Source organism: Cryptotermes secundus, unplaced genomic scaffold (assembly GCF_002891405.2).
Source record: "Cryptotermes secundus unplaced genomic scaffold, Csec_1.0 scaffold79, whole genome shotgun sequence".
Taxonomy (NCBI): Eukaryota; Metazoa; Arthropoda; class Insecta; order Blattodea; family Kalotermitidae; genus Cryptotermes; species Cryptotermes secundus.
In genome coordinates, this window is record NW_019741974.1 from 2869772 (window position 1) to 2893636 (window position 23865).

The 23865-nt window shown below is 43.9% G+C and overlaps 1 protein-coding gene across 7 annotated transcripts in view; it reads left to right on the forward strand.

The window, feature by feature from the left end:
* The window catches only part of LOC111872794 (tyrosine-protein phosphatase non-receptor type 13), a 487820-nt gene that overhangs the window by 232667 nt on the left and 231288 nt on the right, over nucleotides 1–23865 (forward strand). The window contains exon 1 of one of the 7 annotated variants that reach the window (XM_023866975.2): nucleotides 647–711. The exons of 5 other annotated variants lie outside the window; for them this stretch is intronic. Coding sequence is in view for 1 of the 2 variants with exons in the window: in XM_033754856.1 (XP_033610747.1) it covers nucleotides 19200–19218 (19 nt within the window). In the remaining variant the exon portion in view is untranslated. Of the gene's footprint in view, nucleotides 1–646; nucleotides 712–19184; nucleotides 19219–23865 lie in introns of those variants that run through there. One more of the 7 variants, XM_033754856.1, reaches the window with a different exon arrangement.

Here is a 23865-nt window from a genome sequence, read left to right on the forward strand (position 1 = left end):
CGTTCCGTATTGAGGGGGTGGGTTTCCCCATGCACTTAGACCGGTTACTGGTCCATTGTGCGCCCCCCTTTAATTTCTACTGTCTCCATACCCTACCGGTACTGGTGCTTACTATCAGCCCCTTTCTGCCAGCGAGGTTCCAACCTCTTACTGGCAGTGGTATCTAATAATTAGTCCCTTTCTGTCAGAGAGGTCCCCCCTCCTCTGGCAGTGGTACCTGATACTTCCCCCATCTACCGGAGGAATTGGAAACTACTTGGGTGGGAAACTTGGCCTAATTTTGCTCAGAGGTCTCCTAGAGACATGAGGTTCTTTTACGTACCGTAAATCTACGACACGGGACCCACGGCTTAAAGTCCCTCCCGGAGGACTTGTTCCCTGAATTTTTCCGCCCTTAAAAATTCCACGACCTCCGCCGGGTTTTTGAACCCGCGTACCACGAGTCATGAGGTGGGAACGTTACCTCTAGACTACGGAGGCCGCTTCAGCCTATTACTAACTTCCGACCTGTCGAATGTTAGGAAAATAAGGGTAGGCTTATCTGGATACATTGTTATTGTCAGTGTTTTTGTCTTTCCAGTGTACTGGTGACCCAAAGGAAAATATTTTGAAAGTTACTGCCGTGTTAAAGTCTGACTTGAAAGGATAGAAGAGCTTGGATTATTCCGATTAACAAGTCCCTCGCCGACTCACAAAATAGACTCGCCCGAGGTAAGCGGTCGATTGCCTTTCTCAAGTTCTATAAATAACTTACTTTCATTTGATGACCAATACAGAGCCGTCAGCTTCGGTCACTTAGTTGTTGGCCTTCATTGCAGTCGTACAGAAGTCGTGTTGCACTCACAGGATTTCATATTTCGTGTAACATCTTTGTATTTGTCCAGAACGCATCTCGAATTTGGGACATTAGAATATGACTGTATTCTTCGAGTTGTTAGGGTAGAGTTAATGCACTGCAGAAAGAGTTCAATTTCTTAGAAGTCCCAGCTGAAGGGGCCCCGAGTTGGGTTTGTATGATATTAGAATACAGTTTCCCTTACTGCTGTAATACAGACCCGAGATCGAACCCGGGCCGCCGCGGTGGCAAGCCAGCGACTAACCGCATGACCTATGGAGCGGCCCTTATAACACGGAAACTATAGCAGTCTCCCTAAATCACACTCGCAATATCACTGCACTACATACAACACACGTAAAGTCTTCACAGACTGACCTCTTGTATTCTTCTGTACTCCTGGTTCCAGTTCGCTATTCCTACTTACACTCAAATATTTGAACACACTCAAATACGGAAAACATTGTTCTGTATGGAAACTCGTTATATAGCCTCCGCACCGACCACGCACATAAAACAGCCTATATTATTGGAACGTCTTTACTGAACGATTGCATAGCAACTGTCGTAACAACAACCGCATAGAAAACGCCGTACTCATATTATTGCCTTGCGTGTATTCGGTCGCGAGGTGCATAACACTCACTTACCTAGCAACGCTTTGTCCGTCCACGTTACAATATTATGTAGTTCGCGAGATATGAACTTTTAATGGAAGGGCGTAGAGACAGACGTTGCTTCTCCACAGTGTATTAACTGTATGCATTTCACTAACTGAGAACGCATAGAAAGTAAGCCCAAGAGCTTGAGCAGCGGAAGAGACCATCGAGGGAACATCACTAGTGAAACTCATTTGAATATCAAAGTCACGGGTCTGTACCTGAATCTAATGCACAGGTCACGGTTCTGATTACTTAGTTGAGCTTAGGGGTTGCCACTCTTTATCGCTCTGTTTATAATATTATAATCGGAATGCGTGATTCTTGCATCAGAGCCATCTTGCTTACTTGGTATAGGAGGAAGTTGGGAGTAAGCTATAAATTTTAAAGAATTGGAAAAGAACCCCCATGTGGTGGTGCTTTGATAGCACGCAGAAGCATTGCACGGAGGTTTCATAAATCTTCCTCTCCATAGATGTTAGAATGGAAGGAATATTTCCGTATTGAGTCCCATAGGAAAAATGGCGCATGTTGCAACTAACAAAGATGACCAACTTTATTGAATATAAGAATGCCAATGAGAAAATAGTCACTAAAATGTTGGTATCTGTGGAATTTTGGAAGTAGCAACACGAGGGAAGCCTTCTAATCGTCGTGGAGTCGATTTCTAGATATGTTCTCAACAATGTTCATCTCTGAAAGAATTGTTCACAAAGATATATATGTCCGAAAAGGCTTGTTTATAGTGCTTTGTTTCTGGAGACTTATCACCATGTAAATAGAGCTTATAGAAGTCAGGAAGTGTATTTCCTCGACTCTTGCCAAGTCAGGTCCTCATTACTCTGCAAATTTATGGTCTGTTGAAATTCGCCTCGAACAGTTTCGACATTAACATCAATTTCTGTTGAAAGAACTGAAAGCTGCCCCTTCTTTTAAAGAGTCGTGAAATCGACGATAGAATCTGAATTTCTTCAGCATATTTCTTTGTGTCAGATCCGCTCTTAGAGGTTGGGCATTGCGCCATATTATTTGACCATAACTGGAGTTACCATAGGCAGAGTTTACTCTCGAATATTTTTATTTTTGTAAACATTTCGCTGATGAGTTGATTCATTCCTTGCAGACTGCTATTCAGTCCATTTAAGCGTTGTGTGATATCAAAGCAGATTGCAAATTCGGCCCAATGAGTAAGCTATGGGGAAAAATACACACTTCATATCCATAAATAGATTAACTTCAAAGTTTAAATCGTTCACAAGTTCAAGTATTCCCTCTGGACTCAGCCGGGGTACCTTTGTATATAGAACAGCACCACTCCGTTCTCGGAATCCACTTCCCTCAAAAACTCTTCAAATTGGCGATGGTTCAGTCCTTCGAAACTTAACATAATTAACGAGTTTTACAACAGCTTTAGCAACATTAATCATTCTTACGAATCTGGCACACAGATCTTGTTGGTATAACAAGCAGTGGTACACAAATCACGGCGGCTTCTTGTTTTCTTCTTCACAGTTTGATAATAAGCGAAGGGAAACACTGTTTCTTCCGGCCATAGATGGTGCCCCATCCGTTAGAAGTCCAACTCATTTCTGAATTTGAATATTAAACCGCGCTCTCTCGATTTCTTCATGTAGATCTTCGCCTGTAGTCGTCCTTTCATAGCCGAAAGATCAGCTACTTCATCAGGTACATGGAATTCACTGTTTGTTCCTCGGACAAATACAGCAAATTCCACTGTGTCACGCGCGTCTATGCTATCATCCACTGCTGAGAAAATCAGTGAAAATTTGTTTTCTCTTTTAACGTTTCTTCAGTATTTTTATTTTAAGGATCTTCTGTCTTTCTTACAATGGTGAATCGTAATAAACTGATTTTTTAAATTGAATATTTTTATCAGGACCGCCTCTGTGGTCTTGTGGTCAGAGTTCCTGCCTACAGATCCAGAGGTCTGGGTTCGATTCCAGGCGCTACCAGATTTTCTGAGAAGTAGTGGGTCTGGAACGGGGTCCATTCAGCTTCGTGAGGATAATTGAGGACCTATTTCGAGGAAATAGAGATTCCTGTCTAGAAAACCGAAATTAACGGCCGTGGGGATTCGTTGCGCTGACCACGTGACACCCTCTATCCACTAAAGTTGGCACTAACTTCGCCGACAAGCGGCGGTCGCTCGGTCGGTGTAGTTCGCTTGCGGAGTAAAACCACGCAGTTTGTTTTTGTTTTATATACGCTTAAGAATCGTTATATTGTTACGCCGTCACTGAAGGGTTTCAGTCTGGGGGGTGGAGCTAAATTTTCGGGTACATGATTGTAATGCTACGTCTTCGGAGGGATTTTATTATTGACTAGGACAGTTTTGAAGGTGGGTTGTCTTTCCTTGACTATTCGCGTATTGGGGGGTGGAGTCCAACTGGGTCCACTCGGCACGGCGGCCACTGATTGGTCTATTGTAGCCTGCCCCGGGTGATTATGATGATGGAGAATTTGGTGGAATGAAGTTTGACAGGGGAAATCGAAGTACTCTTAGAAAACCCGCCCCGGCGCCACTTTGCCCACCACAGATCGCACATGACCAGACCCGGGTCGAACCCGGGCCGCCGCGGTGGGAATCTAGCGACTAACCGCTTGAGCTATGGCGCAGCCTTTCCTTGACTAACCTTGTAAGCTACGGGAGTCGGTAAGTAGGTTAAAATGGATATAAAACGTAAAACATGATAGTCGAACCTGAGAAAAAAAATATTTCTCGACATATCCTGCACCAACTAAAGCCACGGAGTTTGTTTTTATTATTTCCACTACAGCTCTTTTATTTCCAATTGTGACCTATAAACTGACCCTTCCTCGTACTTAACTGCGAAATGTGGGTTGTCTCATAGCGCGTCTTAATACTGTGTTCGTTAAAACAAGACTTTTCAATTGTAAACAGACTAGCAGTAACATCTTTTGGCACAAGTGAAGTACTCGTTAGTTCACTTGCTTTGAAATACAGTTTTCACCAGCCAGTTTTGTTTTCTCGGCAACAGCCATAGATGAAGTTCAAATTTTAATTAGAAAACGCGAAAGAAAAATATTGTGGCATGTAGACCCGTTGCTAGGTAACAGCCTCGAAATAAGCAACTATACAAGAGCCATTGCTAAGTAACGGCTCCGCAAACAAACGTGTTTCCACGGAAGCAAGAAAATATAGCAATACAGGAAGAGATGTTTTGTCCTCTGTCCGTGGGGAGATGTCGTGAGCCGTAAGGGGCTTTGTGCCAAGGCGAACTGATTGACGGTAAACCGCCAGTCGTAACGTAACTCTGACGTTGACTTTCAGTTAATTAGAGAACTACTGGGATTCAGTCGTCGTGAGCTGTTGGGGTTAGACGCTGGCAGTTGAGACGGGGGACAGTTCGGGAACCCAGAGGAAGGGGGACGTACGTCGGTGAACTGTAAAGCGTAGTCACGTGCTGTATCAAAGAATCCAATAAATCCAGTCATCAGTCCAAACCCCGTCTATGGTCACACTATCACTTGACAACTAGTATCAGAAGTGGGATCATTGGATTGATTGGATCGCATTGTAGGTTACTTTGGGTACTCGTATTGTCATACTACAAAAATTGAAGAAATGATGGAACGGATAACCTTCCAGCAGAAATGAGAACCGCCCATACCTGGATAGAGGCCAATAAGGAGGAGGCTGAGGTCCTTCGTGGCGCCCTCGTTTTCCGCATGGATGCATACAAAGCCAGGACAGAAGCTAACCATGAGGAGTTGATGGCCGCAATGAAAGCCAGTGAAAGGACCGAAACCCCAGTGGATGTCACTCTACAGATGACGGACGCCTGCCTACAAAAGATTGAGGCGAATCAGGGAAAAGTAGAAATCAAGATGGAAGCGTGTCTAGAAAAGATGAGAGTGGAGGCTATCGGGGCACTTGAGGCCCGATATAAGGACGGGCGTCTGGCAGAAAGGCGCCGTGACCGCCGAAGAAACGGGGTCAAATCGATGGTGGGTCTCAGTAGAAGTTGGCCTCTGCCCGAGGACGGTTGACCCGCCATGCCGTTCCTGCACTGCGCTAGGGACATAGTCGTAGGGGACCTAGCAAGACAACTGGCAGCGGCATTGCAGGATAAAGCAGGAGACAGGAGCGACGTCTGGGAAGGAAGAAGACATTTTAAGAGGCCCTCGGACAAACTCTCGAGTTGGGGGTCGTGAAGCGAGCAGTCGGGATTTCCATCTGGTTGCGGAAAGTGACTGGGCACTGTGTAGGGGTCGTTTTCCTCCGAAACGAGAGAAGGGACTCAAAAGCAGCCCTCGGAAAAGAAGAAATGGCGGTACACCCGTATGCTATATGGAACGAATAGCCTTAAGAAGGAATGTTTGGCATGCAGACCCATTGCTGGGCAACGACCACGAAATAAACTGTACGACAGTCACTGCTAAGTTACGACTCCGTAGAGAAGCATATTTCCGCGGCAACAAGGGAATACAGTAATAATGAAAGAGAACGTTTTCTTCGCGGTCCGTACCGAGATGTAGTAAGCAGGATCAGTTAGCAGTTGCAGTTACTTAGAGAATCCCTGGGGCCTAGTAATTGTGAACCGTCGCTGGTAGCTGAAGCCGGAGACAGTTTGGGAGTCCAGAGGAATGGGAACGTCTGTCGTTAGAAGCCGCTGCCAAGCAACGGCAGTGAAGGCCTGACTGTGGACACTAGTATATGTATGTAACAGTGAACTGTAAAGTGTAGTCACGCTATAGCAAAGATTCCAGTAAATCCGGTCAAGCCACACGCCGTCTATGATGACACTCTGTCACGTGGTAATATCAACGCACTTAGAGTTAACAGGACAAACACAACTCGCTTGACTGGCTTTCAATCCTTGTCCAATAACTGACGTGCCACACATCCCCCCGCATGTGTCTGACGTAACACGTGACTGAGAGCATGCGCAGATACCACAGCGCAGAAACTAAACAAAAAACTGCGATAGTTATTTTTATAAGAGCTACAACTTTTGTTTGAATTTTATTTTCGTATTTTAAACGCCTGAATTATAGTATAAGTAATATAAGGTAGAATGAGTTTTATTTATAATTCTTTTTGTTTTTATGCGGTTATTGTTTGTCGACTTTAATATTTTTAGTTTCTTGTTCCTGAAAGTAGATTGTGGGCCGCAGTTTCCGGTCACTCGCGTAAGCGGACATTGCCAGTAGCTAAGTCACCGTAAGCTGTTTAAACAGGTGCAGGTCCGTTAGGCCTGTATGTTTACGGAATTATAAGACTAATGTGTTGGACACTGTCCAGGGGCTGAGATATAGAAATACTTCATACACAAGATGCTGTGGGAGTTGGCTGTACTCCCATCTTCAGGCGGTTGTTTTCATTATACTGACATGTTTCTTTTTTGTTAACTTTCATCCAGTGTGTTTTTTTATGTGTGTACAGTGGTTAAAATAATATGGCCTCATAACACTTTGGGAAGACTTTCTGAACACACTGACTGTATTACAATAATGATGATCCAATATTAATACGATTGTCATAAAAATTCCACGGGCGAGTGACGCTCTCGAATGTTGTAGGAATTTTTAATTGAACATTCACAACAATGTAATATGAACCGAATTGAAAACATATAAATCTAAAAGGCTAGTGAATTATGACGGGACCTACCATAAAGCTCGTCGGGAAAGGAATGATCAGCGAATTCTGGATTTAAACATGTTTATTATTAATGGGGGGGGGACGCGGTAGCGAAGTTGGTTGAGGCACTATGCTACAAGGCGGAAGGTCGCGGGATCGAATCCGGATGAGGTGGATTTTTTCAATTGACCTAATCCTTCCAGCCGCATTATGGCCCTGGGGTCAACTCAGCCTCTAACAGAAATGAGTACCAGGAATATTCCTGGAGGTAAAGGGCGGCCGGCGCGTAAGGCAGACAACCTCACCGTGGGCTAATCTGCCCTCGTCTCAAATCACTAGGGCACGCTCCATTCTCGTTCCCCGCTCTAATCCGTTCTGTACAGTCTTAAATTCCTCGCACGGACGTCACGGAAAACACCGTCTTCTGTTATCAAGAATGTATCTTCATTGGTTCGTTACCTAGCGATAGATCTATCGTTTTTCTCGTTTGCTTCTGCGGGAATATGTTTAGCTACCCGTTGCCTAGCAATGGGTATAGCCCGGACCACATAGAAAACATTTTCTGTTGCGTGCACGTATTTCGGGCTTTGCCTAGAAATGGGTCCACATGTCAGAATATGCCTTGCTATCCACATTTTTTTTTGCGAGATGATATTGCATGTTTTAACGCAGTATTATTCCTGTGAGGCATGAGATGCGCAGTGAGAGACAGGACAGTGCGTTTTCAATGCACTTCGTGCTGCTCACACACACACACACACACATTCGAAAACTTCTGCAACTCGTTGATACTCGTATTACGAGGAGTGTTGAGACGTGTAGTGATAACGCTGTGCTTTGCTGCTGACGTGGCACATCTACTTCCGTTACTTATCGGTAAGTTTTCTCTTTCAAAGAGCGTTAGAAGAGAATACCTGGGATACTTAGATTCATGGTGAGGATGACATGTACAGTTTTCACAACTGACATGCAGACAAAGAGAAATTCCGTGTGTAACGAGGTGGTTAGTTGTCTGCCTTTGTCATACAGCTACATGCAAATCGGAACATTTGGTACCATATTTTGAAGAGTCAAAAAACAGACGGGTTGCAGATTATGTTACGATGTAATTAAAATATTTGAAGATGTGGACTGAACCTTTCTGTCCCCGTCAGATGTTTGCGATCGTGTGGAATATCTTTTGTGAATACGCGTTTTAACAAGCTAAAGCTTGTGACGGACTGCCGGACATTATGACATTGACAGACTCCATAGAGCTGAGCCCTTCTTGAAAAGCCGCCAGTTTCTCAGCCACCCAAGAGCTCAACAATTTATGGTATCCTAAGACTCATTACCATGCTTCACAAGAGCCCGCCACTGGTCCATATCCCGAGCCAGATGAATCTAATCCATATGACTCCATGTTTCTCTAAGCCCATTTGTGGCGTTATCTTAATTCATTTGTTGATATAAGTAATTTGTTGCAGTTTTTGTTATTCAGTTTCGAGAATGTTCATCCCCAGAAATAACACCCCACGTACATGCACCTAGTTCACTTTATATCATTTTTCGAGGTGCAGTATTTGATGTATTTTGGTGCAACGGGATTTCAATTTGAATAGGTATAGTTTGCTGTTATAATTACGAAGTGTTTCAGTTATTTTTTGTTATTTTTTCTCATGGGATAAGACTGAGTACACCCGGTACTGCAGTCATTGTTTGGCCTATTTTACCAGCCCCAGATGATAGATCATGATGGTGATTGTGGAATAATCGGCGGAATGAGAATTGGCAGGGGAGACCGAAGTATTCGGAGAAAATCTCCAGTGCCACTTTGTCCACCACAAATCCCACAAGACCTGACCCGGGCTCGAACCCAGGCCGTCGCGGTGGAAAGCCTGCCAGTAACCGCCTGAGGTATGGCACGGCCAGGTGTTCGAGTTCTCTACGTTTTGTGTCACTAGTAGGCAGTACAATCCATCTTTTTTGTGAATTTTATTCACTGAGCGTACACCATATGAAGAAACGAGCGACTGCAGAAACGTACATAGTCATAATGCTTTTTATATTCTCAGTGCTGTACAGTGAACGCTGATAACACTGACAAGATGCTTATCATGCTCGGGGGACGCAGTAATTGCACAGCGTTGTGATTAGGTCTAATCGGAGCAGATAACTTGAGACATTTAACTCAGATGAGATAATAATTTTAAAGTGTTTCGTAAAGGATTTTTGTGGGAGATTAAAATTAGCTTGAAGTTCATCAAGGTGGGTCCAGTACTGTGCTTTTAAGATGAGCCAACATGTTTGTTTCAAAGGAAGGCTTCTCTGTTGGCTAACTGTAATTGGAAGGTGCAGGGTATGTTTTTGTAAGTCGACAGTCATGAGCCAGCTGAATTCAGTCGACACCTTCATGCCACGTTTCTCCTAAAATCCTTTTTAATATTATCCACAGCTCAGTAGTATAATGACTACACTACGGGTCGAACGATTATTGGGGTTCAATTCTCGGCAGGGGCCCAGATTTTTCTCTTCTCTACATCGTCCAGACTGACCTAGCCTCCCATCCAGTGGGTAATGAAGGATTTTCCCGCGGGGTAAAGCGGACGGGTGCGTGACCTACGTCTGATCTTGAAGCTGCGGATGTGTGGAGCTATACCTTAACTATTCCATACTTCTTTGTGGCGTGACGCTTAATTAAGCAAGGGGGTAACTCTACAACTTTACTGAAGAGGTTGAGGTAACGCTTCTCACTTTCATTTGGGGGCATTTTCAAATAGACTTCTTAATCTGCCTAGTCTTATGAGGTTTACTGACGAAAGTTACATGTGTATTTGTTATTTCCTCCATGCATGAGACATGTCCCTACAATCTTAACAGTGTCACGTGGAAGTTAACAAATTGCGATGATCCTTAGTATGTCATTTCTCCATTATCCTGTTTTTAACCCACTTTCCTTATTTTCAAAAAATAAAAGGAGACTCATGAGATCACCTTGCTGTCTGTATGACCTCCCCCATAATTTTTTCGTTTTCTATGCAGTCCGTGTCAAATCAAAAGAAAGTAGGCGGTTAATACTTCCCAGAACTCATTGTTTCCCCTGTGTTTGGTCCAGGTACATTTCCCAATACTTCACCCGCAAACACCTCACATTTTTATATTATTTTTAAAGATACCAGTTCACTGGATGTTTTAGAGAATACACTATTAACGGATGCTTAATAAACCTGGGGCAGTTAGAATGGCTGATGGCTGTGACGAGCTACTGAATGCTTCATTGTTTGATTAATGTGGTTTGATACATCCTGCCTGTTGGCATACAACTGTTCTGGGAACGACATTCCTGTCACGCTACGCCGATCTATATCAACGTGCACCATCCTGCATTTCTATGCAGCTTAATTTGAATTACGTTGTCCTGCAAGCGCGCGTTGCGCTCGTCTGTGAAATCTTAGCGACGTGACCCATCTATGTGGATAGACTGGAGATTGCGCAACTTCCGTTAGATTAACAGTGGACATAGCGGAAGTCAGACTGGTACAGCAACCGTTACCAAGACGCCAACTCGGACACTGGTATGTACACATGTCTGGGCTTTTCAGCATTGATGTATAAGTGGATCTGTGACGCAGTAAATCAGTTCATAGTGGCATCTCAAAGGATCTGAGCGTTTCGTTGAAGCAGTATGTTCCTCTAGGTCAGCCGTCCCGCGGGCCACATGCGGCCCTCATAGGCACAAAGTGCGGCCCCTCAACTTTTAGAGCTACTTGATATTAAAATCAGTATTAAAATTTTAGTAGAAATATTTTTTGTAAAGACAGTTTTCCAACAGACCAGAAGACAAGAAGTCTCACGCAGACATAAATTAGCAGGCTGCAGGAAATTCAATGTTTTGCTATTTCTAACGTAATCTCTCTTTTTACATATTGAAAAGTTGTTTGATACTTGTCAAAAAATGGCATTCTCTTGCTTTTTGAAACTGTAAGATACACGTATGTGACTTTAGGTAATTATATTGAAATTATTCCTAAATAGTACATAGAATTAAATTTCCTTGTATACAAATCTGATGTATAGTTCTATTTTGAAGTGCGGCCCTGGACTCTTATTTATAGGGCTGAGGTGGCCCTCTGTACAAGTTGAGTTTGACATGCCTGCTCTAGGTATTGCACAGTAGGCCTGTACAGCACATGTATTTATGATCCAAACCACAAACAAGAGATGTACACTACACTGTTATTGCGGGAGCTGGGATAGCTCAGTCAGCATAGCGACTAGGCTACGAGATGGACTACCGAGGCTTCAGGATTCGGTTCCCAGCAGAGACAAGACATTTTTCTCTTTTCTGTAACGTCAAGACCGGCTCTGGGGCTCATCCAGCCTCATATTAAGTAGGTACTGAGGGTGTTTCCTCGGGGTTAAAGTGGCAGGAGCGTGAAGCTGACCGCTTACCTCCATATATTGTCGTGTTTAAGACTGATGGATCTATACCTCCACCCCCCATACGCCTTCATGGCGTGGCCCTTAAATAAGCCTAGGGATAAATTTCGCTATACAATTTTACTGAGCAATATACATTTTGTTGGAAGTCTGTACTTTATCTTTCCTCCCTGCAGTGGACAGTTGTGCTTGTTAATTTTGTTTTTGAAATTAACTTATAGACAACAAATGTGCTGAATTCCCCGCTCATTAAGTTCCCCACCCAGATGGATAGTGCTGTTTGTGTGCTGCGTATGAAATGGTTCGTTTAGTCAGCTGCGGTCGACCGCTCTGCTCCTGATGTTGTGTCCCACTGCAACACTATATGCAAGGCTGATTTAAACATAAATAGATTTGACGTAAACAGACCGCTGAATGGCTTCTCTTCTGCAGTTAACTGCATTTATTGTGTTGTAAAATGGTTCCCACGTCACCCACAATTTTCATAAAAATCCTGCACCTTCGGTGCTCTAGCGTTGGTATCTGCTGTATCTTAAATAGACTGCACAGTTCTGCTACAGCAGACAACACATGGCTACATATGTTGTATGTTTCGTTGGTACTGATGTACACATATTTTTGATTGAAGTGTGTGAGCGTAGAGAATAAAGAAATTAAACGTTATGCATGTGATTAAAAAATTGAATGTTTCAAATTGCATCTCCACATACTGTATAAAGAAATAATTGTTTGAACCATAGCTGCTGTAATGCTTGGAACACTTCAAGAAATTTCATATGGGTGTTATACAAAAAATTTAACTTTTTTGGTGTTCTTTCTTTCAGAATCATCATTTTATCAAATTAATGAATATTTTTAAGACACATGTTGCATATCCCGCTGTCTTCTTTGCTGTGTTTTGTTTCGTACTTTTCTTTGTATCCGCTGGAAACTGAAAGCCCCGTTTGTCTTGTGTGGGTCTTTTCAGTCTAAGCTATACATACCCACGGTTGCGTATTTGTGGTTATGTACGCAGTAAGTATTGTCGCGTGTATTAGTAACTGTAGACGGGATCTTAATTCGTGAATAGATTTATTGGACACTCACAGGTTGTAACTACACATAATTATAACACACTAAAGATTACTGTAACAATAGCACACACAATATATTCTGTGGTTGGAAACAGAAAATAGGCAGAATGCTGGCAGGAGAGTTACAGTTTTACATTGGCAGATATAAAACGTGCGTGTGGACCCTCCATGCAAATTCTGGCAGAGTAAGCTATCCTTAGGACCGCTCCATAGCTCAAGCGGTTAGTCGCTGGCTTCCCACCGCTGCGGCCCGGGATCTATCTCAGGTCTGGTCAAGTGGGATTTTTGGTGGACAAAGTGGCGCTGGGGCAGGTTTTCTCCGAGTGCTTCGCCTTCCCATGCCAATCTTCATTCCACCAATTGTTCCACAATCACCCTCACCTATCATCTGGGGCTAGTATAATAGGCCAGAAGTGGCCGCAGTACAAGGGACTTAGTCCCACCCCACTAGCAATAAAAAAATGTCCGTATTTCAGTGCCCACCCTTGCCAATAAATTTAATAGTGTATCTCTAGATCGAAGCATTGTTTGTGGATATTATTATTCTATCAAATTTGATAAATTTTTTTATTGCTAGTGGGGTGGGACTAGGTCCCTTGTACTGCGGCCACTTCTGGCCTATTGTACCAGCCCCAGATGATAGGTGAGGGTGATTGTGGAACAATTGGTGGAATGAAGATTGGCATGGGAAGGCGAAGGACTCGGAGAAAACCTTCTCCAACGCCACTTTGTCCACCACAAATCCCACTTGATCGGACCCGGGTCGCCGCGGTGGGAACCCAGCGACTAACCGCTTGAGCTATGGCGCGGCCCAATTTTATAACTTAATATAAATATAATTGTCTTTCTAGAGCTTTTTAAGTTTATTCAGGGCAGATCATTTTGGTTATGTTTGTTTTATAGACGAAGAATGTTGTATATGCGCAGAACGGAAACGCTTTTCTCTGCAGACTGTGTACTCCAGACACTGTAACGATATTGCCAACAACAATTTACCGTTCAAGTTGAAGCGGACTTCTTGTTAGTGTTAATATGCAACGCGACCGCTTTCCTTCGTATCCAGTTACACGTGCACAGATGTTTTTCCTCCGATATTCATGTCTCGATAATGTTTAGAATCTAGAAACTTTATCACGTCTACTATAGTCCATTCGCGGAGACGAGACAGTCAGCGTAAACAAAGCAAGCCCCGCGTCGCCACAGCTGACAGCAAGGAGTGGACAAAGCGCGCAGTTACTCAGCGTACACACTGCATTCGGACGCACGTTAACCTGCATTCAGACTGAAGAGCGAACTTTGGACGCCCCTGCAACGAAACACGCATCACGTGATCGCTGTATGATTTCATTCAAGAGCGAAGGAGATACCGCGTGCATTTGTTTACGAGGACTCTCTCGTCACCGCGAATGGACTGTAGTTAAAGTTTAGATTTAGCGAATCAGGAAATCTGAAGATGTTTAAAAGTATGCCTGAAACGCCTCATTAAAGAACGCCCCCCCCCCATTCGCCCCATGTCCTGTTTAAAACAGTCTCGCCATTTTCCCATATTTTAAAAGTATTATTTGTTAGTGGACGGATCTGTTGGCTGTAACTGTCTCCAGCTTTGGTGCCCTCATGTCATTTTTATTTTTAGTTATTGTTATTTAACAATGCTGTATCAGGACTCTATAGCGTCGATGATGAGATGATTATTGCTGCATGTGGAACATTTGGTTGAATGAGAATTGGCAGGGGAAACCGCAGTACTCGGAGGAAACGTGGCCCAGTGCTAGTTTCTTCACCACAAAACCCACGTGACCCACCCTGCGATCTTGCTGACGCAGCATAGCCGAACGTTACGCTTGAATGGTGGCACTCCTGCTGCGTATTCACAAGTTTCCAGGTACAAAAGTCGACCTGGAGACCAGCCGTCCTGACTGACTTTTTTCCTGGTTTTCTCAGGCCCTCCAGACAAATGTCGCAATATTACTTCAGGCGACGACCGTTTCCCGTCCACTCAATTTAAGTATTCAGTAATCATATTATTCGGCGCTGTAGGCTAACATGACCCTACCTGTGGTCTAGTGGTCAGAGTTCCTGGCTACAGATCCAGAGGTCCCGGGTTCGATTCCCGGCGGTACCAGATTTTATGGGAAGTAGTGGGTCTGGAACGAGGTCCACCCAGCCTCGTGAATTTAATTGAGGAGCGATCTAAAGGAAATAGCGGCTCCGGTCTAGAAGACCGAGATTAACGGCCGTGGGGATCCTTTGCGCTGACCATGTGACACCCTCTATCCGCTAGAGTTGGCACTAACATCGCCGACAAGCGGCGGTCGCTCGGTCGGTATAGTTCGCATGCGGACTAAGTTTAGTTCAGTAGGCTAACATATTCAACTTTTAAACCAAGACATTGACAGCTGTGAACCAGTAGAGAAATCGTGTGTATCCTGGGGTGTTCGTTTGAGGAAATCCCGTCATATCCCACCTCCATGGGAGCCAAGTTACCAATAAAATGTGTCTTTATGTTTGCCGTAGGCAGGCCACAGGAAGTCTCACGCTGCCTTCTTCATTTGTATGCATGTACGCGATTGCAGAGAGGGGAAGTCCCCACGCAGAGACATCATACGTAGCGTTGAAACGTCTCAGCACATACATGCTAGGTAGAGGCTTGTGTTCATTTCACGTGATTATGGTTGTGAAGCATATATTCAGTGCTTTTTTTTTCCCCGTTATGTCATTACCCGAGCTTTTTAAATGCAGGCCCTGTTTTTCTGTAGATGTATTGTACCTTTCTCCCTCTTGGATGTGTATTTGTCATACTCATAAAGATCATGATGTAGACCATTATCGTAAGTTTTCCTCTTGACAATATTTTCCTCCGGAGAGTCTGACGTTTTTCTCACTCGCTCTTTGCGGTGCGGAAGCCATATATCTTAGGAGCAATTTCTTTCAGCAACCAGGTAGTATTTTTGAAGCGTAGGTTTATCTACGTGCTTAGCATAGACTGCTATATGTAAATCATTAATGGTGAGACTTCATTATTCAGCCTGTTATAGAGATTCGGTTTTATTTACGAAATTTCGTCTTTTCTTCCAGAATGGCTGTATGCTGCTATCATAGAAATAAGTGCACTGTTTCCCTTGGGGTAAGCGGCAAGGGCATGAAATTACCCAGCTAGTGCCGAGGTCAAGAAAATGTGGATATATACACCCACTCCCCCATTCATTCATTATTCATTCATTATTGGGGGGTGGGTTTCCCCATGCACCGCGACCAGTTGTTGATCTATTGTACGCCCCCCTTTGATATTCTACCAGTCGTCATACCCTTCCGGTAATGGCTCGCTATCAGCCCCGTTCAGCCAGCGAGTTCGGCCCCTCTACTGGCAGTGGTACCCGATACTTCCCCATCTACCGGAGGTATTGGAAACTACTTGGGCGGGTAACTTTTTACCTAATTTTGCTCAGAGGATCTTGAGTCATGAGGTGGGAACGTTACCCCTAGACTACGGAGGCCGCTTTCCACTCCCCATACTCCTTCATGGCGTAGTGTTTAATTACTTAAGCACAGGGGCAACTTTACCTTTTACCTGTTAGTCACGTATCAGGGTTTTGCGTGAGTAATAATAACGGGTTTTGGGTTGGATGGTTGAATTTATAGGACCATATACATTCACACAGTTCGGGACTGCAGGTAATACAGCGCTATCGCTGTTATATGCACATTCCAGCTCACCGTTACACACGCATTAGGATTATCAGTCTTTACTAGTCGTATCCTGGCAACGGATTTATCAGTCTTACTGTAACTTGAAATCACGTTATTTATTTATTTAGTTATTTTAACTGCAAATGGGGTTTTACCCGTTGGCAGTGGTACTGCAATAAGACACAACACACAAATAACACACCACGCTCAAACAAAACACAGCACACAAAACTACACAAACAATAAAGGACACACTACAAACAATGAATACAATTACACCTACAACAAATACAAATACTGCTAAAATTATATGAATTATCATTAATAAAAATAAGCATACTATACAGTGTAACAGTAATGAAATATGTAATATCATGAACTGATACACTCACATTTCACCATGACTTTCCCTTTATTCCACTTCACTACACTTACGTATCCTTCACATCCTCACCACAATTTACTTCCCTTCACCTCACTTCACTTGAGGTCTTCTTGGCACCGTCTAATTCCACTCATGCCATTTCTGCAGCTACAAGTTCCGAGACTCACCTCAACTGCTCTCGACTACTCTTCTATAATCCGTGCTACTCTGCTTCCACTTCTCCTGTCCTGGGCAGCACTTCTTATAGCCACTTTGCTTGGATCCCATGGAAAACACCTTTGCCTATCAGTAGATGTCCTTTTGTTCCGCACGGTTGCTTATGCAGGAATGTGTTTAGCGACCCGTTCCCTAGCAATGGTCATGGCGTGGACAACATAGAAAACACTTCGTACAATGCTTTCTCTATTGTTGCGTGCGCGTATTTCTGGCGTTGCCTAGAAATTTGCTGATGTTACGTCATGCACCTGGTTTAGACTCCTTCGTATCTGCTTCATGCTGGTTTCTTGCATTGCATATTCTTCTACTCTGAAGATGGAGGGGATATGTTCCTTCGAAACGTCGGTTGACTTTTAGCAGACTACACGGCGTTATATACCAGAAGGTATAACTTTTCATAACCACAGCTGGGAGAACCTTAAATCCTACATAGACCTTTCGAATTTGTCTTCATCATGAAGGGCTGCCGGTGATTACTGTCCACTGGTTCTCATATCGTAACGCAGAACGCAGGTAGACTTGCTCAGCTGCAGCCGGTAAAGTTTTTAGCTGCAGAATAACTGGGTTTCCCTCTGCGCAACTTTACACTAATCGATGTTTGTTGGTCGTGATTCGCCCACTCATGAAACGCGTAAATTCGTAGCCTGTATGACCCAGTAAATTGTACTGAGGCGTACTCTTCACCCCTGAGGATGGAGACAGCACGTACCTTCGGAACACCAGCAAAAGTGTGCCAGAATATACGGCGTCACACCCCAGAAGAGAGCCAAGAGCCGTGACAACCCTCCAATTGTGTTGCATCTGCAGGAAATCGCTCTGCTCTTCCCGCAGTACATAATGTTAGAAACATGTTTCGTATGTCTCGTTTTTCTTGCTTCTATATTGTCACGTGTCCTGGTAACGCGACAAGTGAATAATTGGTCTGGACTGATGAATCGATTTATTGGACAGTCACCAATCACACTTCAGAAGGTTACTGGAACAATAACACAAAGTCTTCAACACTTAGATGTTCCTTGTACGAATTCGGTGAGCAGATCTGTACCCGATCTCTTCTCTTCTATCTTGTTCTCGGGCTGGGCTTCTACTCTCTCCTCTGTATTCTTCTCTCGCCCTAAGCTGGCTTCATGCCGACCGGATATGAACTACTCCGTGCAACGGTACGCTTCTTCGTTTTCACGGTTGGCATCGAAATGTGTCTTTCGTTGCTGTGTGAACAATCTTTACCCATCCGTTGTAACGGAAACTTCTTTGTACGTGTTGCCTAGGAGTCAGTATCTCAGTCATAATCTTGCGGACGTGTTTCAACGAGCCGTTACCTATCAGTGGACTTACATGTCACAATATTTTAAAGATGCTGAACCAGAGGAGGATATTTGTGAGTAAGCATATTTATCTTGATACAGGCAAGGGAGGAATACGAAATGTATTACCTCCCAAACAATATAACGAATTTAATTATATTTTATGTATTGTGTGAATTTCATTTGGGTCCGTATTGGCTTACTATTATCCCTGTAGCATACAGGATTGGAAGTTGTAAAAAAAAAAGCTCATCATACAAACATAATTGTATGTAAAATCCATGTATCATTAATTCAAGAACTGCAAATTTGATTTGAAAATGTTCTTATGAAATATGTAAAGGCAAAAAAGGATAATTTGTCTCTGTGCTTAATTAATTAGACACCATGCCCTGAAGATGTGTGGGGGAGTGGAGATGTAATTCCACGATTCTTCACCTCTGCACTGGGTTGAGGTGACTTAATCAGCTTTACCTCCGGAAAAAAAAAGCCCCTGTTACCCATAAGGTGGGAGGCTGGATGGGTCCCATAGTCTGTTTGGACGCTATGGAAACTAGAAAAATCCCTTTCCTCTGCCAGGAAACGAACCTCGGCCGTCCGGCACGTAGTTCGTAGCTATGCCGATTTGCGGTGTCCCAGCTCCGCTTGATGGAATGAACATTTGACGGAATTAGAGGGAACCAAGTTATAACTCTGCAACGTGACCCTCACATTTCTGTTTAGTTCTCCAAAAAAGGACTCGTGACTTTGTGTAGTCTTCTGTTCTTGTCTGTATCGGTCAGTAAGAAGGTTTGTATCTTTTTCAGACGTCAAGACCAGTATGAGTACAAACTCTAAAGGGAAGAATTTGAAACTCTGTTTGCCATAGATAGGAACACGCACTCCCATTCCTATCACACTGTCAAACGTGTGTCAGACGTAACACAAGTCCAACCCGTGATCATCTGATCAGGACGTGGCCCAGTTCTTTGCTGTCATTGAGGCAAGCTGATAATATGTCATTCGCAGAAGTACGTAAGTGATCATCTTTTTTCATCTGTTTATTTTATGGCTCCGTGACCAATAGTAACGGGTTCTGTACTGGATGGTTGGATTTATTAACACCTTTTTAAGTCTCTTATATATTCACAATCAATTATAGCGCTATCGCTAATCTAACCACTTCAGAAATCACTAGGACACGCTAAGTCTTCTCAGTCTTTACTTGTCGTATCCTGGCAACGGATTTATAACAGTCTCACTGTAACTAGAACATACATAGCCTTCTTTTCTCTTTCCTCTTTACTCCTTCAATTCTCATTCTCTATGACTCCTTTTTACTCCTACAACTGCCCGCCAGTCTCCTCCTGTACTCTTAACAATTCCTCGGCACGGACCCCACGGAAAACTCCTTTCTTCTGTTGTCCTAGAATGCGTGTTTATTGGCACGTTACTCAGCAATGGATGCCCTTCTATTGTTGAGAGCGTAACTCTGGGACTTCGTTTACCGAGCCGTTGCCTGGCAACGATCATATGCGTCACAATATCTCTGTTAAGACCTGACGATCTTCAGCGCACAAGGTCCCAGATTAGAGACCGACAGGATTTAATGTGAAGTTTTTTCTGTGATTTTCTGACAAACTAATATTTTTTAAAATGAAACATAAGCTTAGAAGTTTTCCAACGCAATATTGGATCCTGCTTCCTGCTGTAAGTTCCATCTGCCAGCCACCATCACCTTCATTCTTACCTCTATCCGATCGTCGAGGGAAAAATAGAATGCTCATACAGTGACTGCTGCCGTAAAAACGTGGATTCATCCCACAGTCGGATGGACAAAGCACAGGTTGGTTACGTACCGCGCCTATTTCTCGGCATAAGCCACAACGCACGGTTCCGTGTTGACAGTGAGTACGTTTGAATCGTTACATTTGATTGTCCGATGTGTTCTTTCAAACCTCCCCTCCCCCTCTTTCCGACTGTTTTCAGTAATTTGAAATTGTTGGATCATTCCCTATGTACTGGGAACAAATATTACACGTTTGTTTTTATTCTATTACGATAAAACCTTTTTTTTATGAGATGAATGTCGACGTTTTAGCATTTCGCATTGAAATGGTTAGCAGTTCTATTCAATGGTTTCATGCTTTCACCAATATGATATCCATAGACGGCTTTGTTATGACAGTTTCAGTATCGGCGAATTGCACAGTTGGAAATTACAAACTTTCCTGCATTACAAACTGAAACATACTGAAAGCCACAGTTAGAATGTAGTGCGCATGCGTGGCGCAGCGGATTTCAAACCGTGCTCTGTGAACGCTCTGGCTGTATGCGAAATGTTTGTTTTGGATTTGTTTAACCACGCTGTGAGGTCAGACCATATGGGGTAAGTAAAAGTAAAGCTATCCCCGTACCAGGCCGTGAAGGCCATAGGGTTGTGAGACGTTGAGGGTTCCACATTATCTAGACAATCGGCTCAAAGTTGGCGGTAAGATTGTCAGTCTTACGCGCCGGCCGCGCTTTACTTCCCAGAAAAATTAGTTAATTAATTCCTGGTACTCATTTCTGTTAGAGGCTGAGTAAACCCCAGGGCCATAGTGCGGCTGGAAGGATTATGGGGTCGAATAGTAAAACTATTAGTGAATAATGAATCGGAAAGGACGTACTAGGAAAGGGTTCTGACCTGATTTGAGATACTTTTTAAGGAACACCACTTGATACCTCAGTCACGATATTAGGTACCGCGACAGAGGTTTGGGCTGAGTAAGTCAGATGCACGTCAGAAAGCACACAGTTGTGCCAGGTTTCACCGGATTTTGGGTTAATTGAATCTTAGGTAATTTATCGACGGAGTTCCAACTACAAATGTTCTGTAGTGTCGATTAAGATTAGAAGATCGTTAACGGTGAATAGACAAGGATTTCGAAGAAGACGGTAGCGTTTATATGATGTTCCCCGGAAGTTATTGGAAAGACTGAGGAAGACCTCGAAACTGACAATATGTCTCCTGAATTGAATTCCAGAGCGTTGGCACTATGGTACCCTCTCGGTTGGAGCAGTTCATACAAAAATGATAATGGCACATTGTGTTTGCGTTTAAGTACGAATTTAAATAATTTAAGAGGAACAAATGATTTTGGTTTTCCTTTGCTGTCTATTTCGTTTACAAAGATCTTATTTCCTCTTTCGACCCTCTCATGAAACATTTGAGCGTGTTTTTGAACTAGCTGAGAATCTGGGATAGCGTAGACTGGCCACGAGCTGGAAGACCGAGCGGTCTAAGTTCGAGTCCTTGTAGGGTCAAGAATTTTTCCTCTCGACGTCGACTAGACCGGCTCTGGGGGCCACCCAACTTCCTATCCAATGGGTACGGGGGCCTCTTTCCCCGGGGGTAAAACGGCAGGAGCGTGAAGCTGACCATTTATCTTCAGCTAGTGCCGAGGTCAAGAAAAAGTGGATCTGTACATCCACTCCCCCATATGCCTTCATGGCGTAGTGTTTAATTAGTTAAGCACAGGGACAACTTTACGTTTTTACCCTAGGTTGCTTCACAGGAGGAACGAAACAATATTCCCAACACTTGCTAGTGTCCACGAATACGCATGCGCACTGCCGCGCATACTCCTCATGTGGCTAACTTTCACGCATAATCAGATTGCGTAGTTGGTTGAACATGCTTAGAAAATAGTCTCTTCTGTGCTGGTTCCTTCGATTCCTGTCGAACTTGACCCTTCCACTGCTTTATATTCACCGAGGAAGATTGTACACCTTCCACTGTGACAAACCGCCACTTTCAAGGAACCCTCTGTCTGGCCGAGAACAGTTGGAGGCCTGTGTGGAAATTACTTGAGCGATGTTTTCCCAGTAGAAGGTTAGAAATCAAGTGTGACAAGCATAAATATAGAAGCGGTGGGTAGTCCTCACTTGAGAAGGCCTCACGGTACACGTCAAACACTGGAAAATTGCAGATTTTTATGTGATGCCTACAAGTATGTCTGAGCCTGTCTTCCAGAGTCATTTGCCCTTTTCTAAGAGTGGTGTAAAGTGGAGAAAAACCGAAGTGACGAGGAAAGCGATTACGAATTCACGAGCTCGCCCTGCAAGAAATATCTGGGAAAAATCAAGTACAAGGTGAAGCTACGAACACGGGAGAGGGAATACGAAGGTAAACATTCTGAAAACGAAACGACGAACAGAGATGAGAAGCAATATGTCTCCTGTGCTCTCTGTGGAGAGAATTATGAGGGTCAATCGAATCTCGTCTGCCCGTCACAGTAGCCGCGCGGTTTAAAGCATGAACTGTCTTCGTTCGCTTGAACGCTGGGATAGTGGGTTTGACTCCTACTTGGGGAATGGATGTCTGGGCGCGTTTATTCTGTTTGTGTTGTTCTGTGTGTAGGTAGAGGCCTTGCGACGGGCTGATCCCCCGTCCAAGGAGTCCTACCGACTGTGTAGGGTCAAGAAACGGAGAAAGCGGCCAAGGCCCAACAAAGGACTGTAGAGCCGTAATAATAATAATCTAATCTCGGCTGGCTTATGTGGGCACCGCATGAATCACAGTCCCATGGCTTCTTTTTGTGTGATACTTACACACAGCTATAAGCGCGGGTAAATAGGCGCGGGCGTTTCGTTAGCCTCTTCCGTCTAGTGCCGAATGTTACGAGAGACTGGAGCTATACCTCCATGAGGAAAGCAAAGCTTGTAGTGCCATCTTCGCAGTAGAGAACAAAATTGAATGAACAGGGAACAAGAAATATTCAATTAGTTTTCCGTTAAAAGTTTTTACCTTGCTAAAATGTTTCATTGCCGGTCACGGTAGCCGAGCGGTCTAAGGCATGTACTGTCTTCGCTCCCTCCGAAACCGGGATCGTGGGCTCGAATCCCACTCAGGGCATGGATGTTTAGTTTGTGTGTGTGCGTTTTTCTGTGTTTGTGTACAGGTAGAGGCCTTGCGACGAGCTGATCACCAGCCCAAGGAGTCCTCCCGACTGTGTAAGATCTAGTAGAACCGAAGTGAAATGGAGAGTTTCATGGAGGTAGGCCTACGCCCACTGGGGCTGTAGTGCCAAGAAAAAAAAAATATTTCGTTGATAAAGGTAATTTTTGATCGGTTTTCGGTCTGTTCTCAAAACCAGAGGAATTTTCGGTTTCCTTAAAATCCAGGTCCCATTTAGACACGTATTATAGGGCACAGAACTCATTCACCCAGTCCATGGTGCGGAGTCTTGTTGGAACAGTTGTAGCCGATCATGAGATTTTATATAGTGGGACCCGAAGGCTTACCATCAGTGACATCACCATAAAATACCACCACCTCCACAAAATACCATCATTCTACCTTATCCAGATTCAGTTATAAGACATTCCACATCTTGGTGATAAAACAATTTTTTTTCCCCTTGGCACTACAGCCCCAGTGGGCCCTAGGCCTACCTCCACGAACTTCTCCGTTCACTTCGGTTTTTCTAGATCTTACACAATCGGTAGGACTCCTTGGGCGGGTGATCAGCTCATCGCAAGGCCTCTACCTGTACACAAACACAGAAAAACGCACACACACAAACTAAACATCCATGCCCTGAGTGGGATTCGAACCCACGATCCCGGTTTCCAAGCGAGCGAAGACAGTACCTGCCTTAGACCGCTCGGCTACCGTGACCGGCGATAAAACAATTACCT